Raw genomic sequence first — 21,971 nt, 5'->3', positions numbered from 1 at the left:
ACACAGCTTCTCTTTTAAAGGTGTTCTTTAAATTTAATCATTCACTCATGTACAAAAACAATTTCATGTTCTCTGAAAAAAAACAATGGCTGTTGGATTTCAAATGCATAATTCTCCTATGTACAATAGCATGTACTTAGATCTCATCCGTGTATTTCCATATGTACAAAGCATATACAGGCCAGTGCCATATAAAGGGAGATACTACAGACTTATTGCTTAACTAGATACGCTGCAAATGAGCTTATACACTCTCTACATTTAACACCTTATTCGTTATCTTATACGGCGAGCACTACTTCACATTCTATATGCAAACAGAAAGTCAGGACGTTAATAAAACGTTGCACAAATGGGTTACACGGACAAAAACGAGCCCCAATTGTGCTGCAATGACATCACATAAGATAGAGAAGAAATATGGCTCAAAAATGCAACGGCATGAAGCTAAAGTACTTACATCCATTTTAGGGTCGTAACAAGGACTCACACACACACACACTCTGCTCTACGACATCGCCGTGGGTATCGCTGTGCTTCATACAGTAGTTACATTTCTCAACATTGCATTAGATGCCAGGCTGGATTAAATGTACTCTGTCATAAAGATACGTGTAACATATCACGGCGTTAATATCTACAGGCCGCATACACGTGGCCGTATGAGTGTGTTTGTGTGCTCTGTACATCACCCAGTATCTTTCTTTCAATCTGAGCCCAAGTGTTGCTCCTTTATCGTGCTAGAAACACATTAAACACACAATTAAATTCACATAGCAGAAGATGAAGAAGCAGTTCAAGACTCAAGACTGACAGTCTACATTGCCCTTATTGAATCAGCCCCTACAAAGCCAAACAAGGCTACATGTGCATTAAATTATTCTCATGGTAATTACAATGTGCTTCACCTTTATTTGGATTCCTGCATTAAGCTCGCTGGACCTTTGGAAGCTGCCTCTGAACAGTAGATCCCAGTTAATTTGGAGATTTCGGGGGCTGATATGAACACCAATATTTGGTATTAATATATACTGATAATGGTATGTATTGTAAACAATGTAGTCTGGACAAACTAATGATGACACTGTTGCTATTAAACCACCTTTTACTGCTTTATTACTGTAAAGTTATTGCATATCTGCCAACATATAACCAACACCACTATAACTTAATATTATTAGCCATTAATTCAGGCCCTCTGATGTATTAGTGGTAGTAGTTTGAATTCATACCATCATGTGTTCATTAGAATAATTGTCTATGTTCTTGTGTGCTTTATTTTATTGTTCCTCCTCCATTACTTGTGTGCGTGATTTCTCTCTCTTGATTTGTAATTGATATAATCATTACAGGATGTTATTTTGGCATGAATGTTTAAGAGTCTGGACCAGATGTTAGAATTGTATGGAAATTGTCAAAAATAATCTCTTTCACATACACATACATTTAAAACATACAGCTGACAATATTCCATATTTTTCTAATTATCAACAAATCCCATAAAAAAAGGACCAAATTGGTTTTGTCTTTGTGGGCAAGACCTGCTCCAAAAAAGTATTTAAACACATAAATTAGCCAAATTGTTGCACTGGGTGGCATGTTCCCTCATTGCAATATCACACACATCATAACAATCGTGTTTATTTCCGAGGCAATTCCCACATACGGCATTCTTCTGCTCGTTAGAGCACCAAATCTGGGGCTGAAACGAATGCATAATTTATGCTTGTTTGAGCAATGTAGCCTACAATGTCCAGCTGTTTTAGGAAATGACTTGAATAATCTCACCTAAAGGTCCATTATTAGATGTTCTCAAGCTTTTGATGAATCAGTTTGCCTCACATATCTCCCTCTGGAGCCACACAAGGCTTTATATAACATCTTTCACAAAAAACCAAAAACTATTAACACATTCCCCAACACCTGAACAAAGACTTTGATGTGTAAAATTGGCAGGGCTCCTCTTTAAAGCCTCTGAGCACCCATCCAGGTGTTTTCAATTAATCTGGCTAATTAGACCTCTTCTCAGGATTGTGTGGGCGCTATAGACTTCAATTGATTGATATAGAGGGAATGAGTCTCCTGATAGCTTTGTTGCACCTGTTGCGGGGGGGGACAAATTACATCTTTACCATTCTTAATGGTGGATTAAGATTTGTGACTTAATTAAACTCCCATCAAAGCTCCGGCCCACCTTCAACCTGAGCAGAGGGCTAATCAGCAAGAATGAATGGAAACACCTGTGTGGGTGTTTAGAGGCTCTAAAGATTTGCCTCTTCAACATTAATCAAAGCACCGCAGACATTACAGGGGAGTCAGTAGTGGTTGGTTTTGGTACTTTTCATGGGATTTGTTGACAGTTTTTCAAATCTAGAATAAAACCAGCTTTACCCTGTAAAACAGGCATTTGCACAGTTTAAAACACAACAATGAATGTCACATCTACTCCTGCTCACTCTCACTCGCTCAATCACGCCAGAACAACGTTAGAAACACAGGAATCTAGGCTGGGCTTCGAGGTGAGAGTGACCTCTACAAATGTAAGAAACGTCAACATTCACGAGGGCGACAGTGTGGATCCCCTCTGATCATTTTGATTGATCCTCAGTGTGGGCGGGGACACCCTCTCCCTCAGGTTCTGATTGGTCCTTGTTCAGAGACGGACTCCCCTGTTCTTGCTCCGTGTCGTCCTGCTCAGGAGTGCCGGTGAGGGGGTCATAGTCACAGGCCAGCTCCGACTCCTCCGTGTGGGAGGGGCTGCAGTCAAAAGTAAACTCCGACGGGTCCTCTGTGAACGAGGGGCTCTCCTGGAGCACCAACTCTGATGACTGACTTGAGACGTCCCCGGGGCTGGTTTCAAATTGCAAATTTGATTGGTCCGAGAAGTTAACGGGAATGTCTTTGTATGGGAGTTCTGCCTGGTTCTTCACGTCCGGTGGCTTGGGTTCCCGTGGTAATGACAGCCCTCTGTGGCGGATGCACAGCTTGTGCAGTTCTGTTACCTCTGACACGTTTGTGGTGTTGCCACTGTCACGGAAACTGGCCAACGGAGGGCGCACTTTGACTCCGGTCACTGTCACTGAGCCTTCTATGGCCTTGCGCAGCTGGAGATACAGAGCCACGGCCGGCAGGGAGAAAAGAAAGAAAGTAGTAGAAATAAAGAAGGAGGGAGAGCAGGAAAGGGAATAGGAAAGAGAAGGTTGTCATATACAGAAAGAAATCTCTATCAGAAGCTTTAACAATGAAGAAAAAATATGCACACCTCTTTGAGAGAGACCACTCCGACCAGACGTCCCATGCTGGTCACGTAGGCGTGATCCAGGCCCAGCAGAGAGAAGATAGTGTGGGTCTATGGAGGAGGAGAGATGGGTCATGGCCTGAATACAGACTCAGAGAGGGCTTAATTTGCATTTTGGATCATGGAAATTATTATGCCAGGGTATTTTTGCCTTTTGGGACGGCCACTGTAAGACTAGAGTAAAATATCTGAGTACTTGTTCCACCACTTCATACTACATGGGATAAAATGAGCAACTCTTCCACCTGTGTCGGGTCAGGCCATTATCGGTCTGATCCCAGCATTAGTGAAAGCATTACAGCAGTTAAGAATTGCATTATAATTAAGTGTTATTAGCCCTGTTGGCAACGTTCACTGTTCACATTATTCCACAGGGGTTAAGCTATGACACCAGAGAGAACGTTAATGCCAGTAGTTAAACCTTCAATCAAACTGCATTTAGAAAGCATGAAGTTTGTGTAATTTGCCCACTTGGTGCAGAAGGAGACAATTATTAAGTATACTGTCAGAAATTAAAAACAGTGGCAAAAATACATAAGGTTGGCACATTCGCAGGGCATTTAATGTCAAATATTAATATCATATAATGAGAAAAATAGTCAACTGTTGTAAAAAATGTAATTTAATCTGATTAGGTGTTGATATCGAACCTTATGCAGAGATGTTTGTTCCACCAGCTGGAAGGGAGCGGGATCAATCTTGCAGTTATTGAAATCCACCGGCTCGTCAAGCTGCTGCTCCTCCCACTCCGCTATCTGCAATGAGAAAGATGACAAGACAATAAAACATCTAAACTTTGAGTTGTAGAATTCCTTTTTGTATATTTTCTCTTTTGTGCAGTGTAGGACTCACGTCTGTTGGGGTCATGCCATCTTCCACTTCAGTAGAGTCCTAAATGACAAAACATATATTGTCCCTGTTTATACACACAAACAAAGGTTTATAGACAAAAAGTAAGATTCACATCATTGTGTAAACTACCAACACATGTACAGGGAGTGATCTGAGGGGATGATCCCAGTTAAACCAGTACCCAGAAAAATTATTTATGGACACAATTAAACACAAAACCAATTCTCAAAAACACACGATGACAGTGAAAGCTGATGAAACATTTGGTTTAACATTGATGTTGAAAAGACGATGAAACCTTTACCACTTTCTCTCTCTCTCTCTCTCTCTCACGCACACACACTTTATCTCACTCTCTCTGCAAAGCCACTCTAATGCTTTGACTGCTACACCACAAATATTTTGGTCGAGCACTCACTACGTGCGTGTCGCAAGGCAACGGTTACTAAGCAACAGTCTCTAGGCGGCAGGAAATCTTACCGCCATGGAGATCCTCACTCGTTTGGGCCCGGGTTGCCTTTTTTCAGGAGGAGCCGGCCCAGCCGGACTCTTCCAGCCGGGGGGAAAGAGAGAGCATCGAAGCAGCACAACATTAACAGAACATCAGCAAAACTGGACAGTTTTACCCATTTAAATTGGATCCCAGTCTGCCTTCTACTGGGAGAAGTCCCTGTGATGTGAGCACAATGTTGCTGGAAGGGTATAATTACTTCAACACAGATGAAGGTGAGGGAACAAAAATCTGCAATGAAACCCAACGTTAGAACCACATTGGTTGATAGATACACTGCCTGAATGAGGGTTTGCTTAGCACCTTATATTTGAACACTTTTGTTTGTACTTTGAGGCATTACCCTGTCTAACAGTATCACATATTATTAAGTCAGCTCTTTAGTTTCTAGCAAAACGCATTGACAACTATAAGATGGATTGCCTAGGAACTTTGTTCAAACATTCATGTCTCCCTATGGATTAATTGTAATATACATTGATGATCCTTTGACTTTTCATCTGTTTTAATTTTTACAATACTTTTGTTTATGACCAAATACCTGTAAAACGAATGACATACAGCTGTACTTTGTGCTTAGCGCTAATTAGCAAATATTAGCATGCTAACATGCCTAACTAAGATGGTGAACATTATACTTGCTTAACATCAGCATTGTTAATGCAGTCGGATCATGTTAGCATGCAGATGTTAGCCTTCAGGTAAAAGGGCCGCTGTGTCTCAGTACAACCTCACAGAGCTGCTAGCATGACTGCGAACTCTCAATAGAAACACAATAGAATTACTGCCGACCAGTCATGTGACAGTTTACATCCATGTCTGTCCAAAATATCACCACTTTATAATTGAAATCCTATGAAACATTTAAGTTAAACTGTCATAATAAGCATATTAATGTTAGTTGTGGTGTCTTTTTTCAGGTCACAGTGACCTTTAACAACCAAATTGTAATCAGTTCAACCTTGAGTGCAAGTGAAAGCTTACCTGAGATATGACGTTCACGAGAATGGTCGGAAGTGAGGTCACAGTGACCTTGACCTTTGACCACTGTTACTTAAAATGTAATCAAAATTCTAACATGTCCAATGTTTAAAAAGGTTTGACTGTAGTGATTGTGTAGTGAAGGGGCAGTGACTCACAGAAGTTTTAAAACAAATCTCTGCAGCATGAATCATAAAGGAAAACCCTGCTGCCTGTGGGTGGATGCTGCCCATCAGCAGGAGGAAGAGGTTGAAGGCGTATGCGTGGACTCAAGGACAGCACACACTGTATACAATGTGTGTCACATTCATACAGTACACTTTCACCCACACATATATTTGATTTCTCTCTCTTTCTCACCTCCAGCAGCTCCTCGTCTTGGTCAGCACAGGACAGGGTCTGAGAGCCTCAGAGGAAAAAAAACAAAAAACTTTTTTTATTCCATTTGGATTTAAAATCTGATTTGTTCTCAGTATTCCACTCACTATAAACTTTTTATTATATATATATTTATATAAATATTTATTCATTTATTTGCAGCAATGTTAGGTACATACTATTTGGCGTCTCCGTGTCGCTGATGGCGGACACAGTTTTCAAGGCAGATTTCAGAGGAAGCTGAACATTGGAAACCACCGGGCTGAAGGAGGAAGACTCCTCTGTGGAGATCTGCATGGATAATATATTAACACAGGAAGCCAGACACAAGCGTGCATGCACACACGGACAGCCACAGTAAAGACAAATACGAGCACATGCACATAAACAAACAGGACAGCACAGGTAAGGGCACAGACGAAAGAGACATAAAACACAAGTGTTAATGTGGAATCAAAGCACATTTATAGAGTTCACAGTCAACACTTACCACAACAGTTCCATCTGTGCCTTTACCTACTGCTACAGGCTTCACACATGCTGCGCCTGATCTACTTCTATTCTACAGTTGCAACCCAACCCAAGCCAGACTTTGCCCCAGCCCAGCCCTGGCGCCCCCGCTTCGCCTCACACCTGTTGGGTGCTCACCAGGAAGCGGACCACTTGGCGAGCGTTGATGTTGGTCGAGGCGTTGACGTGGGAGCAGGGGGAGCTGGGCGTGCTGTCGGTGGTCAGGCTGGGCAGGTGATCGTGGGTGCCGTTGTCCTGGGCCAACTGGCTGAGGTACTCCAGCCTCCGCAGGCGGCTCAGCTGGAGAGAGAGCAGCGACTGGAGCTGCAGCCGCTCTATGGAGCCCAGCAGGATCATGGAGTCTGAAGGACAAGGAAGGAAGAGGAGGAAAAAGATGACAGGGGATTTTTTAGGAAATGAAATGAAAGTGGCAATACAAACAGAGCTCACAGAGGTCAAAGTGGAGCATAAAATAACTGATGTGTCAGTTTCAGTAAGCCGTTAAGAGTGAAATTAATGCATTCTAATATAAGAGTCCTGCAATAAATCCTACCTTTAAGTATGTTATAGTTTTCAGTATTTTGTTTAAACTGTTCTAGAGAGGTGTTGATTGAATTTTATTCAACTTGTGATGCTGTTGAATTACATTGCGTTATAGTGAAAGGTGTTTGTGATATTTAGTCTACACTCATTGACATAAATGGGGTGGAAAACAAAGAACCACCTTCATTAAGAAAGGATTAATTGCAGGGATGATGAATTTGACTTAAAGTTACTGTAGATTTTAAATTAAAATTTTCCTTATAACATTCTTTAAATAATCCTATCAAACTTATTCTTATTATTGGAACAGTTTCAGTTCATATTCCTAAATCATGATTTTCCAGTTAGACTATTTAATTTGGACCCCTTGTGTTTTAATAACATTTGATAATTATGGTTTATTTTTTCATTTTATTCTTTTAAAGGATTTGTAGAAAAAAACATGTTTATAGTCCTGAAAGTAATTTATTGATTAAGTGATCATTTTGGTGTCTATTGTGTACTGAAATGCAAGTATTTTATCAGCACTAGTATCATAACAATAGCAGCCCTCATCCTGAAAGCTGACAGGATTGCTGCACTAGTATCAAGATGAACGCCGAGACTTGCTGAGATGGATTTAAATTTGAATTCACTTACCTCTGGACTCAACCAGGGCCAGTGTTTTGAGCTGACCAGTCAGCAGCATCTCCTGCAGATCCCGATAACAAGAGTTAAGAGTGATGTAGCGCACATCCCTGACCATGATGTCCTCCACACGGATATTATACTTCCTGAAACATGGAAGAGGGGAGGAAATGATGGGAAGGAGAAACAGGGAGATGTGGGTGCAAGAGAGGGAAGGAAATGAAAGGTGAGCGAGGAGATAGAAAATGAATGAGGGCACAAAAAAGAAAGAACAAAAACATTTAAGGGACAAATCCATCTTGAGGGTTCATTAAAAACAAACAGGGGGGTACAAAGACTCACTCGTGATGACCCATTCCCAGCTCAGGCAGATAAGGGAGTTTCTTGATGCGGATGATGGAGTCGTAAAGTGATGGTTGGAGCGACTGGGCCACAGCGTTGGCCAGGATCACAGCGATCATCACAGGCAGAATGTGGGAGATCTGACCAGTCAGCTCAAACACTATGACGGCTGTGGATACAGTGTGAGTGACTGCTCCAGACAACGCTGCAGCACCTGTGAAGGAGGGAATTAAAGAATTAAATGTTTTGATTTCTTAAAGCCATTCACAAACAGTTAATAGAGGAGGATTTTGTCTGTGCTCCGGCATAACTTCAAACGGCAACTAGAAATTAGATTGTTAAATGAGCTATAAAATATCTGTGTTTTATTAATCAGAGAAGACTTTCCTGCAAGACAGCAAATCCAAACCAGATTTTCATTTTCCTTTATCTAATTCATAACATTAAGCGTCATCCTGTCACACTAACCAGTGAGCCGCGACCGTGGCAATTCTGAACGATTTTCTATTTAACTTTGCCCTAAATGTAGCGTTCAACTAAATTGGAATCAGATTTTATGAGTCACATTCTATAAACTGGCATGGAGGGATAAAAATGGCAGCAGCTTTACAGCAGGGACAATTTCAATCACACAGGAAACGTGAAAAGTGCGTGGGAATTATCAAAGAAATAAGTTGAATTAAGAACAGTGTGTAAAAGAACTCACCAACTACAGCGTAACCACCGGGAACTATGGGATACACGCTGCCGTCAGCATGGATGCCATCAGGAAACATAGTTGCCATGATCTCTCCAACAAGTCTGCCGAATGCTGCGCCTGTCCGTCGCACAGAGAGAAGACGTTATTTAAAGGGGTTTTTTCTTCATTGCAGTGAAAACATTAGAAAACAGTAGATTTTATTCACCAATAAGAAAAACTGGCATGAAGGCCCCACATGGAACGGGCATGGTGGTGGCCACAGCGGACATCCAGAACTGAGACAGAGAGACAAGTGTCATGAAACGTCATCAAATCAAACAGAATTTCCAATGATATGTCGGAGGCCTACCTTCATGATGATGAAGAGGATGAGTGTGATGAAGACGTTGACCTGTGGGTGTTTCCAGGCGTGGTGGTGGCTGATGTAGTCAAACTCCTCCGCCACACCCTGGCGACACCATGTGCGGTTGTCGAACAGTGCGACCAGAGACTCGTGCTGCGTCAGCTGACGGGGGCACACAAGAGACAAGTCTGTTTCTTATCCCACCGTATCTCACAGACCTGCGTTTGAGGCCTTAAAGATCAGCAGCAAAGGCTGTGTTGAGATCTACGTCAAATGGAAAATCCCTGCAGCCAAAAATGCTTAATTTGATGCTACTGGTTGATGTGTTTCAACTGTTTTATTGTATAGCTTGTTTCAATAACTGCCAGGACTCTCCTCATGATAGAATTATGAAACTGAGTGGATTATCCCGATGAAATAAAGTATTTTTAATGGATTTTGAGTTTTGTATTCAGTGCACTGCAAACATACTCCATTTTAACTGGCCATTTTGAATGTTATTGACAGGAAACAAGTGCAACTTTCTAGAGGCAAGTTCAGCAACTTCTATTATTCTGTTTTGTGTCAGGATTTTTTCCAATAAATGAACACCACTGCCTGTAAAACTGCACAGAACAAATAAAAAGGTATTCTCTCAGCTCCCTAGCAGATATTTTTCTTTCTTGTTTTGACAGTCTGAAAGGCTCAAAATGAATCTTAATGGCTTAATGGCAACACCAGCACAACAATTGTGGGCTCTGCATCTCTAAAGAAAAAAAAGCTTGAACTACATTTCACTTTGTTGAGTCAATAGTCCGACGATTCCAGTGGCACTAAAATGTGTCTGCATCCACTTTTTCTGAACTAGAAGATTTTTTCTTTGTTGTTGTTTTTTTGCACAAATACTGCAGTGTTGCATCTAGCAAGTTGTTGAGAAGCACGAGTAAAAAACGATACTAAGAATATAACAATAAACAACAGGTTTTCTGTTGATTGCATTTGTGCAAAAGATGAAGACAAAAAAAGATTTGTTTTTAATTTGTCTGTGACTTTTTAGCCATCCACATCAGGAAACATGTCAGCTATCGGACAGCTTGTGCTGTCAAATAAGAGGAGTCCAAAATGACCCACAACCTGACACCTCTCTCTCTTCCTTCGTTTAAAATTACCATCAATCATCTCACAACAGTCGAGTCTTAAGAGCATGAAAGTATTTTCTCACCTGTCCGGCCATGAACTGCCCGAAGCCCGGAGGGAACGTGAGAGTGGAGATCAGCAGGGTGACGAGTGCGGGATACACCAGACGCCTGACAGGAAGAGATGGACTGTGGGGTCATTAATGGGTGTGCTTGTCACACTGTATGTACATGCTTGATATCTGGTTGGTGAGAATGGAAACTATAAATAGCTCACTGTCATGTGTGAAACTGAAAGTGACCCAATTCATAAAAGGACTTTACCTACATCTCCAAATGTTAATGTTATATTTCTGACATAAGACACCAAACCAATTTTAAACACAAGTTTAAGGTGCATACAAGCCATATTTTGATCCTTTTTGGGTTTAGCTATGGTTTAAATAGTTAAAATGTGGCTTTTCAAGATGCATCTTTAGTATTTATTAATATTACTTTCAGGAAATAGAATATTTGCTTTCTTGCCGATGGTTAGGTGAGAAGATTTACACCCCTTAGTTACAGCCGCCAGTCAGTTAGGTTAGCTTAGCATTAAGACTGGAAACAGGGTTAAACAGCTAGCCTGACTGACGGTCCAAAAGTCACTACATCCCCCATACGAGCATCTCTAAAGCCCCCTAATTAACACAATATATCTTGTTTGGTTATAACAATCAAAAGTGGAGCCAGGCTAGCTGTTTCTGTCTAGCTGGCCTATGCTAAGCTAAGCTAACCATCTGCTGGCTGTAGCTTCATATGTACCAACCGTACAGAAACAAGAGTATTGATCGTCTCATCTGACTCTTGCCAAGAAAGCTAATAAGTACAGTTTCCCAAAATGTCATCCCCAGAAGTGTAAATGTTGTGTGTGACATCAGAACTCAGAAACTCACTTCCTCAGCAAGTACTTGTTAATAGTCTTCTGTTTCCTCATGCACTCTACAATCAGCCGGTTCAGGTAGACAAACAGAGCGCCACCGAAACCACAGGCAATCCTGCAGACAGACAAAGACACACTTGTTTGGTCTGTTGAAGGTGAAATAAAAGAACAACACCAGCTGCACTGAAATGCTATCAAACTGCCACTGAAATACAATTTTATATTTTATTGCGCCTGGTAAAGTCACTTTACTGGGGCTCTTTGACAGGAAGCCAACCGATGTTAATTTCCTGTTTTTCTCCAGTAAAAAGTATTGGCATCAAACAAATCAAATTTGGCACGCTATGATGTGGATACAGTCTGTACTTGTAATCAGCTGGGTAAAAAGTTAATTTCATGCCTCGTTCATTGTATACAAATCAACCTTCAGAAGGGAATGTGACCAGGACCATGGAGAGAGAGAGACTCCGGTTAAAATCTCTTCGGGCGCCAAACTGCAATGGGATCACTTTAATGTGGCGTCAGTCCAGAGAAACATGCTCACCCCAGGATGGCAAACGCAGGCAGCTCCTGAAGGTCAAACGGGAAGTCGAGCCGGAAACGGGTCTTAAAGAGAGCAGTGATGGTCTCTGAGGAAAAAGAGGACTGTTGTCACTCTGTGTAGAGCAAACATCTATTTGTTTCAGATGCAGATATATTACTGTGGCACCAAATGTTTATAACGATATACTGTATCATTCTGTGATGCTACATTTTACCCTTAATAATAATACTTACCCTTGTTCCATTGAAGTGATTAATAATGATAAAACTAAAATTTTCAATATCTTCTAACTTTTTCCAGATTATGAGATTTTATTAATGATCTATCCAGACAACTGAAAAAACACACCATAGCAAAGTCACAAACCACACCAGATACACAAAGCAGAGAACTGTTATTAAAAAAATAAAAGTGGAATAAGGTCTTTGATAAACAAATAATTCGACCCTTACCTTCCTCCTGGTTCCACACTGCCAGCACTCTGAATATGAAGGCACTGAAGGTGGCAGCAAAGAAGCCCCTCCAGTAGTTCCTCACAGCGAAAAACGTAGAAGTGACCTCAATACTGAACAGCACCCCTGCACCACACAAACAAAACACACACAGAGATTTTATTCAAGAGATGGTTGAAACAGCCATAATGGTAAATGTGAAAAAGGGAAATTTAACAAATACATTTCCTTAAGATGGCAACTCCATCTGCAGAGTAAGGTCTAAGGATGTCAGTTTGCATCAAAGGATACATTTTGCCCTGACATAGGCTCTAAAGGAAAGGTCACAGGGTCAACTAAAGCAACGAGAAACATCATGGACATATTCCATGTCAATTTGGCCAATAGTTGCTGAGATACAATACGTTGGACAGACGGACGGACAGAAACTGGCAACCGCTCTCCTGCTAGCGGGGTAAGTATTCCCCCCATCTAATTAGCTCCGTAATTATCCACCATAATTAGATAGCATTCAATCAGAGGCTGCAGCCATGTTGTCTTACCTCCAATAGGGGCAGCAAAGCAGCAGCCCACACCCACAGCACAGGCAGCGGACAGCATCTCTGTGTTCCTCAGCTCGTTCTGTCCAACAAGAGTCAGATATACACACAGGTAGATACACACACACACGCTCTCAAATCCAAACAGGTGTACATGGACGTGCAAATGCCACAAACACACAATACACAACAAATGCTTTTCTCATGAAAAACAGAATCCACCAACTGTTTACAAATGCAACAATTTTGCTTTGAAGCTGCTGCTGTATCTTTGCACATTCAAAGACATTACACATATATGAGTTCTGGGACATGGGAAGCCATAATTGCAAACCCAGGATTGAGTGATGAAATCATGGGAATGACATGTTTGTGTAGAAGCAAAGACGGCGCAGATCGATGCCTCGCTGTGACGGTTCACTGAACAGAATCAAAACAGTGCAGACAAATGGAAAAGCATCAATCTCTCTCTCTGCTTCTCAAATGGACAGCATGGATTATTAATGTTGATGGAATTGGCAATAAAGAAACTATCTGTCTCGTGCATTTCGTACCTTGCTTCCCTCAAAGGGCTCTTCCTTTAGCAGTGAAAAACGGGGGGACAAAGAGACAGAAATATGTGTGAGTGTGACATGTGCGAGTGTAGAGGTTACCTTTTAATTCTGCTTCTGGAAGGCAGCCAACTTATTATCCAAACCACACAAAATCAAACAAGCGGCGAATGAGCTTCAGCAAACACCGACTTGATTCTGCAGTGAACTGAATTAACATTTTCCCGGACCGATTATGTTTAATGGCTGCACAGTCGACGCCTGGACTATTTCAGTCTCTTTCTAAATGTGCTGACATGAGTTTCTCTTCCTCCTCATCACTGCAGTCTATCTTCCTCCGTACTGATGGTGATGATGGTGCTGCAGGTACATGGAGGAGAAGCATAGCCCACTGTCCACTGCAGGCATAGGCAGAAGCCCAGCGTGTGGTCCCACATATGTGGAGGTGAGAGTGTGTCCTGGGGAACGGCAGAGAGTCAAGTAAAACACCACGATTTTGAAGAATAACGTGGATTGTGTGTTTTTCTTGCAGCTTCACACCTTTGAGGACTAAAGGAAAAGACACAAAGATGAAGAAAATCCCCCAAAGTGGGTAATTGTTGCCTATTCTCATTTCTTCTCAGCAACTATTTAGGCCTCTGCTTAACAATAAGTGGAAGGATTCAAAGTTAAAATCCACCCTGCAATACTTCAAATCAGTGAAAAAATGATATATATATATATTATAATAACTGTAACTGGTTGAAACTGACAAACACATGTCATGTTGAGATACTGTATTTCCAGTGCAAGAACAATTCAGTTTGACTACAAAAAAGTTTTCAACTACTTAAATCATTAGCAGTAAATACAATTTAAGTAAGAAGTGGGTTTGTGTTGTAATGGTCCCTGTTTAGAACCCCTAAAGCTCAGCGGCTCTGTGTTTTGGTGAGCAGCTCCCTGATGTGAATGTGTGTAAATATGGCAATCCTGTAAAAGATAGCTTTCGTCATAATGAAAATTGCCTGGACTTATAATGCTTAAAGAAAAAGAAAAAAGATACACTTATGATTCTTGGTGATTATGCACCATGTAACTGCTTTGAACCCGAATACATATGGTAACTTTTGTAGAGATTACCCCCGCTCTGTGTGTGTGTGTGTGTGTGTGTGTGTGTGTGTGTGTGTGTGTGTGTGTGTGTGTGTGTGTGTGTGTGTGTGTGTGTGTGTGTGTGTGTTGCTGCCTCTCTATACTTTCACACTGTCATATGGACTCAAAATGCCTTTAAAAAAAATCTTTATACTTTAATTATTTTGCAAAAAGTTCAGACTGACTTTTCATTCTGATCAATCATGACGCACAAGTAGGTGATGCCGATTACAGGGAAGCAGCTACGGAAAAAAAGTCTGGAATACCCTCACCATAGTTGTTTTAAAGTGCTGCGACTTAAAGTGGATTTATCTTTTAATGTGCTGATGAAAGCATGAAAGTGAACTTCTTGTCTTACCCTTGCACATAATTCTAATCCTTCAAAGCTGTAATATGTAATGTAATGCTGGATTTCTGAATTTGTTGTCACTCAATTTGAAAACAGTGATTGAAACATGATCAATATTTGAAAATACCACCAACTGTAAATATATTGGTATGTACATTTAGACTCAGATTGGTTGATGTTGAATGTTCCAGTTCGAGACACAATCTGTGAAGGTACTTAAAGGGTGAATAACTCAGGTTTAACCTTGTGCATCAGGAAATCTGCATTTCTTTGTTAAATGTGGTTGCTGTCCTCACCATGTAAATCCCGCCGAAAAGAGGAGCCATAAATTTGCTCAGGAGAGCGGCGCATAGACTGGCAACATGAACAAAGGGTCCCTAGGAGAGAGGACGGAGAGAGATAAGGATGTTAGCCGACAGGATGAGACCGAAAGCACAATCTAGTAGAGCATGCTGTACTCAGGTTCAGATGCATTACTCAAAATCCATTAAAGCCTGCTCAGATTCAGGTACAAACAACTTTATAACGTCCCAAATGGGGAAATGCAAGTGTTATTAGCAGCAAATCACTTTTTTATTTTCCCAGCAGAGACTTAATGGGACTAGAAGAAGCAAGGTTATTAAATCTTGCCCGACAGGAATGTTCAAAAATTGTCAAGCAGTCTGCCATGTGTAATTTGTGCACCCCAGGAGACTATGATGGAGAGAGATGAAGGGAAAAAAATTAAACCCTGTACCTCCTTCCCCAGAGGCATCCCACTGCCCAGAGCGCAGGTCAGACCAATGACTTTGGCCACAAACGTCTTAAACGTCAGGTACTCCTTCAGGACCACCCCCCTCAGTATCGTCTTCATCTCAGGAATACCTGAACCTGGGAAATGAAAAAAGGACCGAGACGCCAGGTGGGATGATGGAGAGGAGAGAGGAGATGAGTTGAAAGGAAGCAATTACAGAGAAAAGGGATGAGGGGGAATAAATGAAGAGCAAGGGAGGCGGGGTGAGGGGAAGAGCTGATTGATATTCATATAGTTTTCTGTATGCACACCTCATCAGCGCCATACTGTATGGATTTACTGCAGACGTGACCACTAAGAGACACGGACAGCAGATGTCCTTGGAGGGCTTTATGCTGCATTACAGAGCCAATTACATTATTCAAACAGAAATATGACCAGGACTTACATACTTGAATACATGTTTATGCATGAATAGTGGAAATGTATTTTTTGTCCGGTGTGTGTGTGTGTGTGTGTGTGTGTGTGTGTGTGTGTGTGTGTGTGTGTGTGTGTGTGTGTGTGTGTGTGTGTGTGTGTGTGTGTGTGTGTGTGTGTGTGTGCGTCTTACCCACAGCCTGAGGCGCCAGTATCTGTGTGAATCCTGCTGAGAAAGTGATGAGCACTACAGGGTAGGTGACCCAAGCAATGTACTGCAGAAGCATGTTGCTGTCCAGTCCGCCATACATCCACTTCTGTGCTGCACACACACACACAGACGCACACACACACACACACAACTTCATCTCAGTATAATGCAGTAGAAAACTAAAGCATATAACGGCCTGTTTCCCCATCTAACATGATTTATCTGTAGTGAATAGATTCCCATGATTCCTCTGCTCTTCATTACTGCCCTTTGACCTCCCTTCTCTGTCTTATTCATGCATTTTTCTGCACCTATAGCAGCTTTGTGGCCTCCTAGTCCTCAATGGGGATTTAGCTCTCTTTCTATCTAATTTATCATTCCATTAAACTCATTAGAGGAAGCGTCCCTGCATTGCTTTTACTCTCCATTATGCCGACATTCTTCACACCTAAAAGCAGAGTTTTTTTATAAAACACTAGCCAAAGTGGATAAGTGTTAAATCACATAATTTGAAAAAAAGAAACAGGTGAAAAGTAACATAGGTTTTGGAAAACGATGGCAAATACCTGCTCATATATTCTTGGATGTACATTCAGTCTTCAAAAACCTTTTGGTACTCTTTCGTTATTTTCAGCAATTACAGATAGAAAGAAAGGGACTACCATTTTGAATTAAAACATCAAAAAGTTATCTGAATAGGAATGTAGTGTTGCTTTACAGGTTAATCATTTCAGAGGATTTCCTTTTTTTGCATTATGACTGATGCATTTGATGCTATGCGGGGGTAAAAACCTGAATTTATTGATCCTTTAAATATTATTAAAAGACATAAGCTCAAGATTTATACAACTGTTTGCGATAAAGCATGGCCCCTTCATACTTTGCTGCCTCTGTGAGAGCAGCCCGTCATTCACTGTCCGTCTTCCCTCTCTCTCTCTCTCTCTCTCTCTCTTTGGTCTCACCTTCTTGGCAGAAGGCGATGGCGTAGTCCATGACCCAGCTGACCAGAGCCATGAGCAGCCCCAGCAGAATGAGGAAGATCCAGTCCTCCCCCACCCGCGAGATCAGGAACTTCTGGCAGCGAGACGCACACACTGAGGGCACAGAGACAGAAGGGAGAGCAAAAATAAAATGTCTGAAATTAATCTTGAAGGTGTGATAAGAGACTGAAGGAAAGTATTTGTTGGTGTGAGACTGAAAGGAACCAGCTGGGTCAGAGGGGAAAGGAAAAAACAGAAATGAATATGTAGGGAAGGAGGAGAAGGGGATGAGTGGAAGGATTAAGGCCACGGAAGCACTTTAAACACTGTAATGAAACAAAAATTTAAAAAAGGACACAGACCAATTCATATGCCATTTAAAAAGAGGACCAAAAAGGTTTAGATACAGGTGCAAGGAAGGATCAGGCAATGTAACATGCATTTAACATCTCCAGTTAAATCATGCCAGTATAAATAATGTTTTTAATGAGTAGGGCAGCTACATGGAGTGTTGGATTTAAAGTATTTTGCATCAATGAAGAATTGTCAGGTATTTAAATAGGCAGAGCTAAAAAGATACATTAGTGAGTGGTTATTTTAATCTATGGTCCCTCAATTTAAAATATTACTACATCTGTTATATTAACTATATCAGGCTGCTTAACACTGTTGTGATACAAAAATGCATAGTTTGTGCTCAAAGATTTAATCTCTATTGCCCAAATTGAAGGATAATAGATATTTTTTGGGGGAAACCCAAACAGACCAACTAGTAGTAAAAAAAAAAAAGATTAGATTAGAGATGGTGAGAAAATACCATTACACTGGTCTAACCTCATAGACAAGGGGTTTATCATTTATTCATCTTCTGACAAACAAACCAATGAATAACAACATTCATAACAGTGAATAAAGGATTCAGTTTCCCATGACCAAATAAAAATGCTGTATTATAAAGGACAATGAGAAAAGTGGACAGAGATATTATCTATTTGATAGAACAATGAAAAGGTTAAAGGAGGTTGTTTAATGTGTTGAGATTGAGAGCGTTGTTTTACCTTCATCTACCTCAAATAAGAAAATAATACAGAGACTAAACAAAGCTGGGTCATTGTTTATAAAGTCTGCCATTACATTATAATCTATAAACTCTGAGCTAGGTCAGCTAAAAGAAGCATCACTGGACTCATTCCCTCTCTCTCGTCTGCGGACACTGTCAAAGCCTGGAATTCACTCCAACATCCAGAGCATTCATAGATGTGCCCGTCCCAAGAGACGCTCAAATGTGCTACTAACACATTTACCAGATCCATATTTCATAAAAATGCGACAGTGGAGATACATCAAGTTGTTTTGATTTGTTTACCGGCCCGCCTCGAAGTCATATACTGTCCAGGGAGAAAAACGTTCCCGTCTTAGGAGAGACCAAGAGAGCAACAGATGTGATGATGAGTGAAATAATAATAATAATACATAAATTATTTATATATTTACTCCTGTTTGGCTGACTTTTGCTGAAAACTAGTTCCCAGGTGTTTAAGGAAATAACTGGGCCTTTTAAAGAATGATATGGGACCATTTTAAAAGACTTAAATCTTGAGTAGGAACCAACAGACTCTGGGCTGAGTGCCACAGTCAGAGGGCTATTAACACATCATTAAGGCTGAATTGAGTTCCAATTTTAAACCCTTTCATCTGGGCGTTTTACTTATGGAAAGTAAAAAAAAAACATGAAAAATAAAAGAATGGCTCCAAAGTATTTCTAAAATCAAATAATTGTATAACATGAGACAAAAAACCTCACAGATGCATCAATATCCCCTTATATTTACATGCTCTAACTCTCACAATTGTACTTTTCTTTTCCTACACTTTGTCAAATTTGTGACTATGCTGCTTGTATGTTTAGAACCACAAATACTTATTGTTGTTTGAATGGCATTGCCACTGTACAGACAGAATAAACAATATACGAAATGAAAAAAGACAGACATTGCAGCAGTCTTTCTGGTGCAGGATTCAGGTCACACAGGGATGCTGAGTCTCCTGCGGGAGGTGGGACACAACTGTGTGCATGACGATAAGTTGCCAACAGAGGTACGGATACAAACGCACTTATGTGCAGACAAACCCATCACACAGTGGACACGGCAGCTTAAAAAATAGAAACATGTTTGAGAGAAATATTTAAAGATAAATCTATCTGTGCAGATTAGACCGCCATGTTCTTCACTGGATCAATCATTTTTATTTCACACTTCATTGGACATTTCCCACGTGGACGAAGCTGGGGAAATTCACATTCCCAGAGCTTCTCTTCCTTTATTCCTGTCTCTTTCTCACTCACTCACTCACTCACACACACACACACACACACACACACACACACACACACACACACACACACACACACACACACACACACACACACACACACACACACACACACACACACACACACACACACACACACACACACACACACACACACACACACACACACACACCTCGTCTGGCACCTGCAAAGCCACGTACTTCCGTGTGCATCTTGGCTCTCGCTCATATCCGCAGGCTCAGTGGAGATCACAGATGTCTTCTCCTGATCTCTTTATAAAACTCACACCCACTGCCAGAAATTTTCTCCACCTCTGCTAGTCCTGCATTCCATCACCTGAAGCCAACTAGCTGTATTCAGGAATAACTAAAAACGCAGGAGGTGTTCCACCTTTAAACAGTATGTTCAAAAAGGTGCAAAGCAACTGAATGCGTAACATGACATAACACACAGTGATGCCGTTCCTTAGAGTATAACGTCAGCTATAAAAATCCTAGAAATATCACTCGGTGAGTCAAAATAAAAGGCAGCACATGTCTTTAGCTCTCCATCACGACCGGTCGCAGAGCCCTTGGCTGCATGTGTGTAGGCTGGCTTGTTCAAAAGCTGCAGCATCCAGTTACTGATCTGAACCGAGGCACACACTCGTAGTCCATCACCCACAGAGGTGCTGTTCCCACACAGATACATGAGAGGAAAAACACTCAAACTCCCACTTCCAAATGTGAATGTTCTCTCCGTACACATTACTTAACAAGGCAGCAGCAGTAAGTGTCCAGCCGGAGCTTCTATCTAGAGAGAAAGTCTAAAAATACAAACACAGCTTGATCTACGAGCGCACAGACAGCGAGCACACAAATCACTCCGGCTGGCTCCTGATCTGAGAGTGATTGGTTTAAATGGCTTCCATTACGGCGAAGGGAGCGAGGAGGATGGGCTGCTGTAGTGTAGGGTTCACCTATGGTGCAACGTATCGAGCTTTAATCAGATCACTAGTGACAAGGGCAAAGAGGCAGAAACGGGTCCTGGAAAACAACCAAGATGGCTCTTTTGTGCAAACACGTGTGAAAACAGACTGCCTTTTTCTCCCTTACCTGTTTACACTGTTACTGAGAGCATCAAATACATTTTGTTTCTAAAATGGTCAGTTTAACCAAATCTATCCCATCATATTTAAATCCCTAAAAACACAAAGATATCTAGTTTATTATCAGAGAAGACTAAGAAAACAAGCACATTTTCAACTTAAATTATTTTTATTAAGATGCAGGATTATTGGATAATCGACTACACATTTCAGCTCTAACCACACACACACACACACACACACACACACACACACACACACACACACACACACACACACACACACACACACACACACACACACACACACACACACACACACACACACACACACACACACACACACACACACACACAAATAAAACAGTTTAAATTTCAACCACCAGAAGATGGGAATATAATTTGTGGACCTCACAGCATTGAGAAATGACATTGCAACGTGTCTTTCCAAAAAGCAGTGTCCTTGTGGATAAATCAACAGGCATCAGCATGTTTCTACACCACAAAGTGGTTCTAATGATTCAATTTGGGTGAACTGACCCTTAAAAATATGCATTGCTGCTCTCATGATTTACGGTACTCTAAAAAAATTCTCTTTGATTTCAGCAACCCGCAGTGAAGGTTAAATAAAGTACATATAAACACACCCAGTCGGGATCTGTGACTCCTTTATTGTGGAGTACACATCAGTCTGAAGTGGAGCTCTCTTCTGGTGCCACTCCCTATATCTGCAGTCATCTGGGAAGACTAGACATAAAATAATCTGACAGTTCAGATCAGAGTTCTGCACACACAAACAAAAACACGCACACACACACACACACACACACACACACACACACACACACACAAGTAGACGGTGGGCCACTGGCAGCCAGCAGAGGGGGCTGTCTTTGTCTGACATTGAGGCAGCCCGTGTTGGCTGGAGGTCATTGCTCTGATTGGTCACGTTTAATCATGTTAACATCCTCTACTGCTCCCTTGTGTCAGGTAGCCACTCTGCTGTGCTTTAAGAAGTCAATGTTTTCACACATGCTGGAGTGCCACAATCTGAAAACACACACACATCAGCTCCACTTTGTTTATGTGCATTAAACGCTGCTTTGGTCCGACCTTCACAACACGAACGCTGCACCACCTGCACACTGTGTCCCTGCAGTCACACTCTGAAGATTCAGGGCTCGTTGCACCATCACCACTTACGATGGCACTTTGCACAGGGGTCCTTCTCGTAGTCCAGCAGATCTGCAGCACGACTGCGAACGCTGGTGTTTCTCCGCAGTCCTCCGCCATCCCGCACTCCTCCGTCCCGTAGGCGGGCCGCTTCCTCTTTGGCATACACGCCCAGCTCCTGGGTGTACCGCCCATACATCTGTGTGCACCAAAGACAGAAAAAGACAGCTTCTTATACAGGTGGTGCAAGTGGGAGGCAGTGAAAGAAATACAGTGATGGGTCAATGTGAAGATAGGTATCTTGTTTAAACACACTCAGGTTCAAAGTCAAGAGTATACACAGCCAGGTGTCAG

At 41.5% G+C, this 21,971-nt stretch overlaps 1 protein-coding gene across 1 annotated transcript; it reads right to left on the bottom strand.

Annotated features, from left to right (window-relative positions):
• Nucleotides 1–50: 50 nt before the first annotated feature.
• On the bottom strand, nt 51–21,816 carry clcn2a (chloride channel, voltage-sensitive 2a). The gene is made up of 24 exons (XM_054596797.1): nt 21,648–21,816; nt 17,006–17,137; nt 16,026–16,154; nt 15,419–15,552; nt 14,979–15,059; nt 13,209–13,232; nt 12,658–12,736; nt 12,116–12,241; nt 11,664–11,748; nt 11,133–11,234; nt 10,287–10,371; nt 9,092–9,247; nt 8,948–9,017; nt 8,749–8,859; nt 8,043–8,256; nt 7,713–7,846; nt 6,669–6,892; nt 6,200–6,311; nt 6,003–6,049; nt 4,631–4,699; nt 4,151–4,189; nt 3,949–4,053; nt 3,263–3,349; nt 51–3,104 (listed from the first exon to the last, which is right to left on the bottom strand). The coding sequence occupies exons 1-24, from the start codon at nt 21,814–21,816 to the stop codon at nt 2,589–2,591; spliced, it is 3,030 nt and encodes a 1,009-aa protein (XP_054452772.1). The 3' UTR covers nt 51–2,588.
• Between the last annotated feature and the right edge of the window lie 155 nt (nt 21,817–21,971).

This window comes from Anoplopoma fimbria, chromosome 3 (genome assembly GCF_027596085.1).
Source record: "Anoplopoma fimbria isolate UVic2021 breed Golden Eagle Sablefish chromosome 3, Afim_UVic_2022, whole genome shotgun sequence".
Classification (NCBI taxonomy): domain Eukaryota; kingdom Metazoa; phylum Chordata; class Actinopteri; order Perciformes; family Anoplopomatidae; genus Anoplopoma; species Anoplopoma fimbria.
The sequence above is the reverse complement of the archived record's forward strand: the minus strand, read 5'-3'. Positions and strand labels throughout refer to the sequence as shown.

Excerpts from the sequence above, each read along its gene's own strand:
- clcn2a (XM_054596797.1), bottom strand. The coding sequence starts at position 21,816 with ATGTATGGGCGGTACACCCAGGAGCTGGGCGTGTATGCCAAAGAGGAA. Across the intron at positions 12,737-13,208 it reads AGCCCTTTGAGGGAAGCAAG|AACGAGCTGAGGAACACAGA; the intron begins GTACGAAATGCA and ends CTTGTTGGACAG. Across the intron at positions 6,050-6,199 it reads CGACACGGAGACGCCAAATA|GCTCTCAGACCCTGTCCTGT; the intron begins GTATGTACCTAA and ends TTTTCCTCTGAG.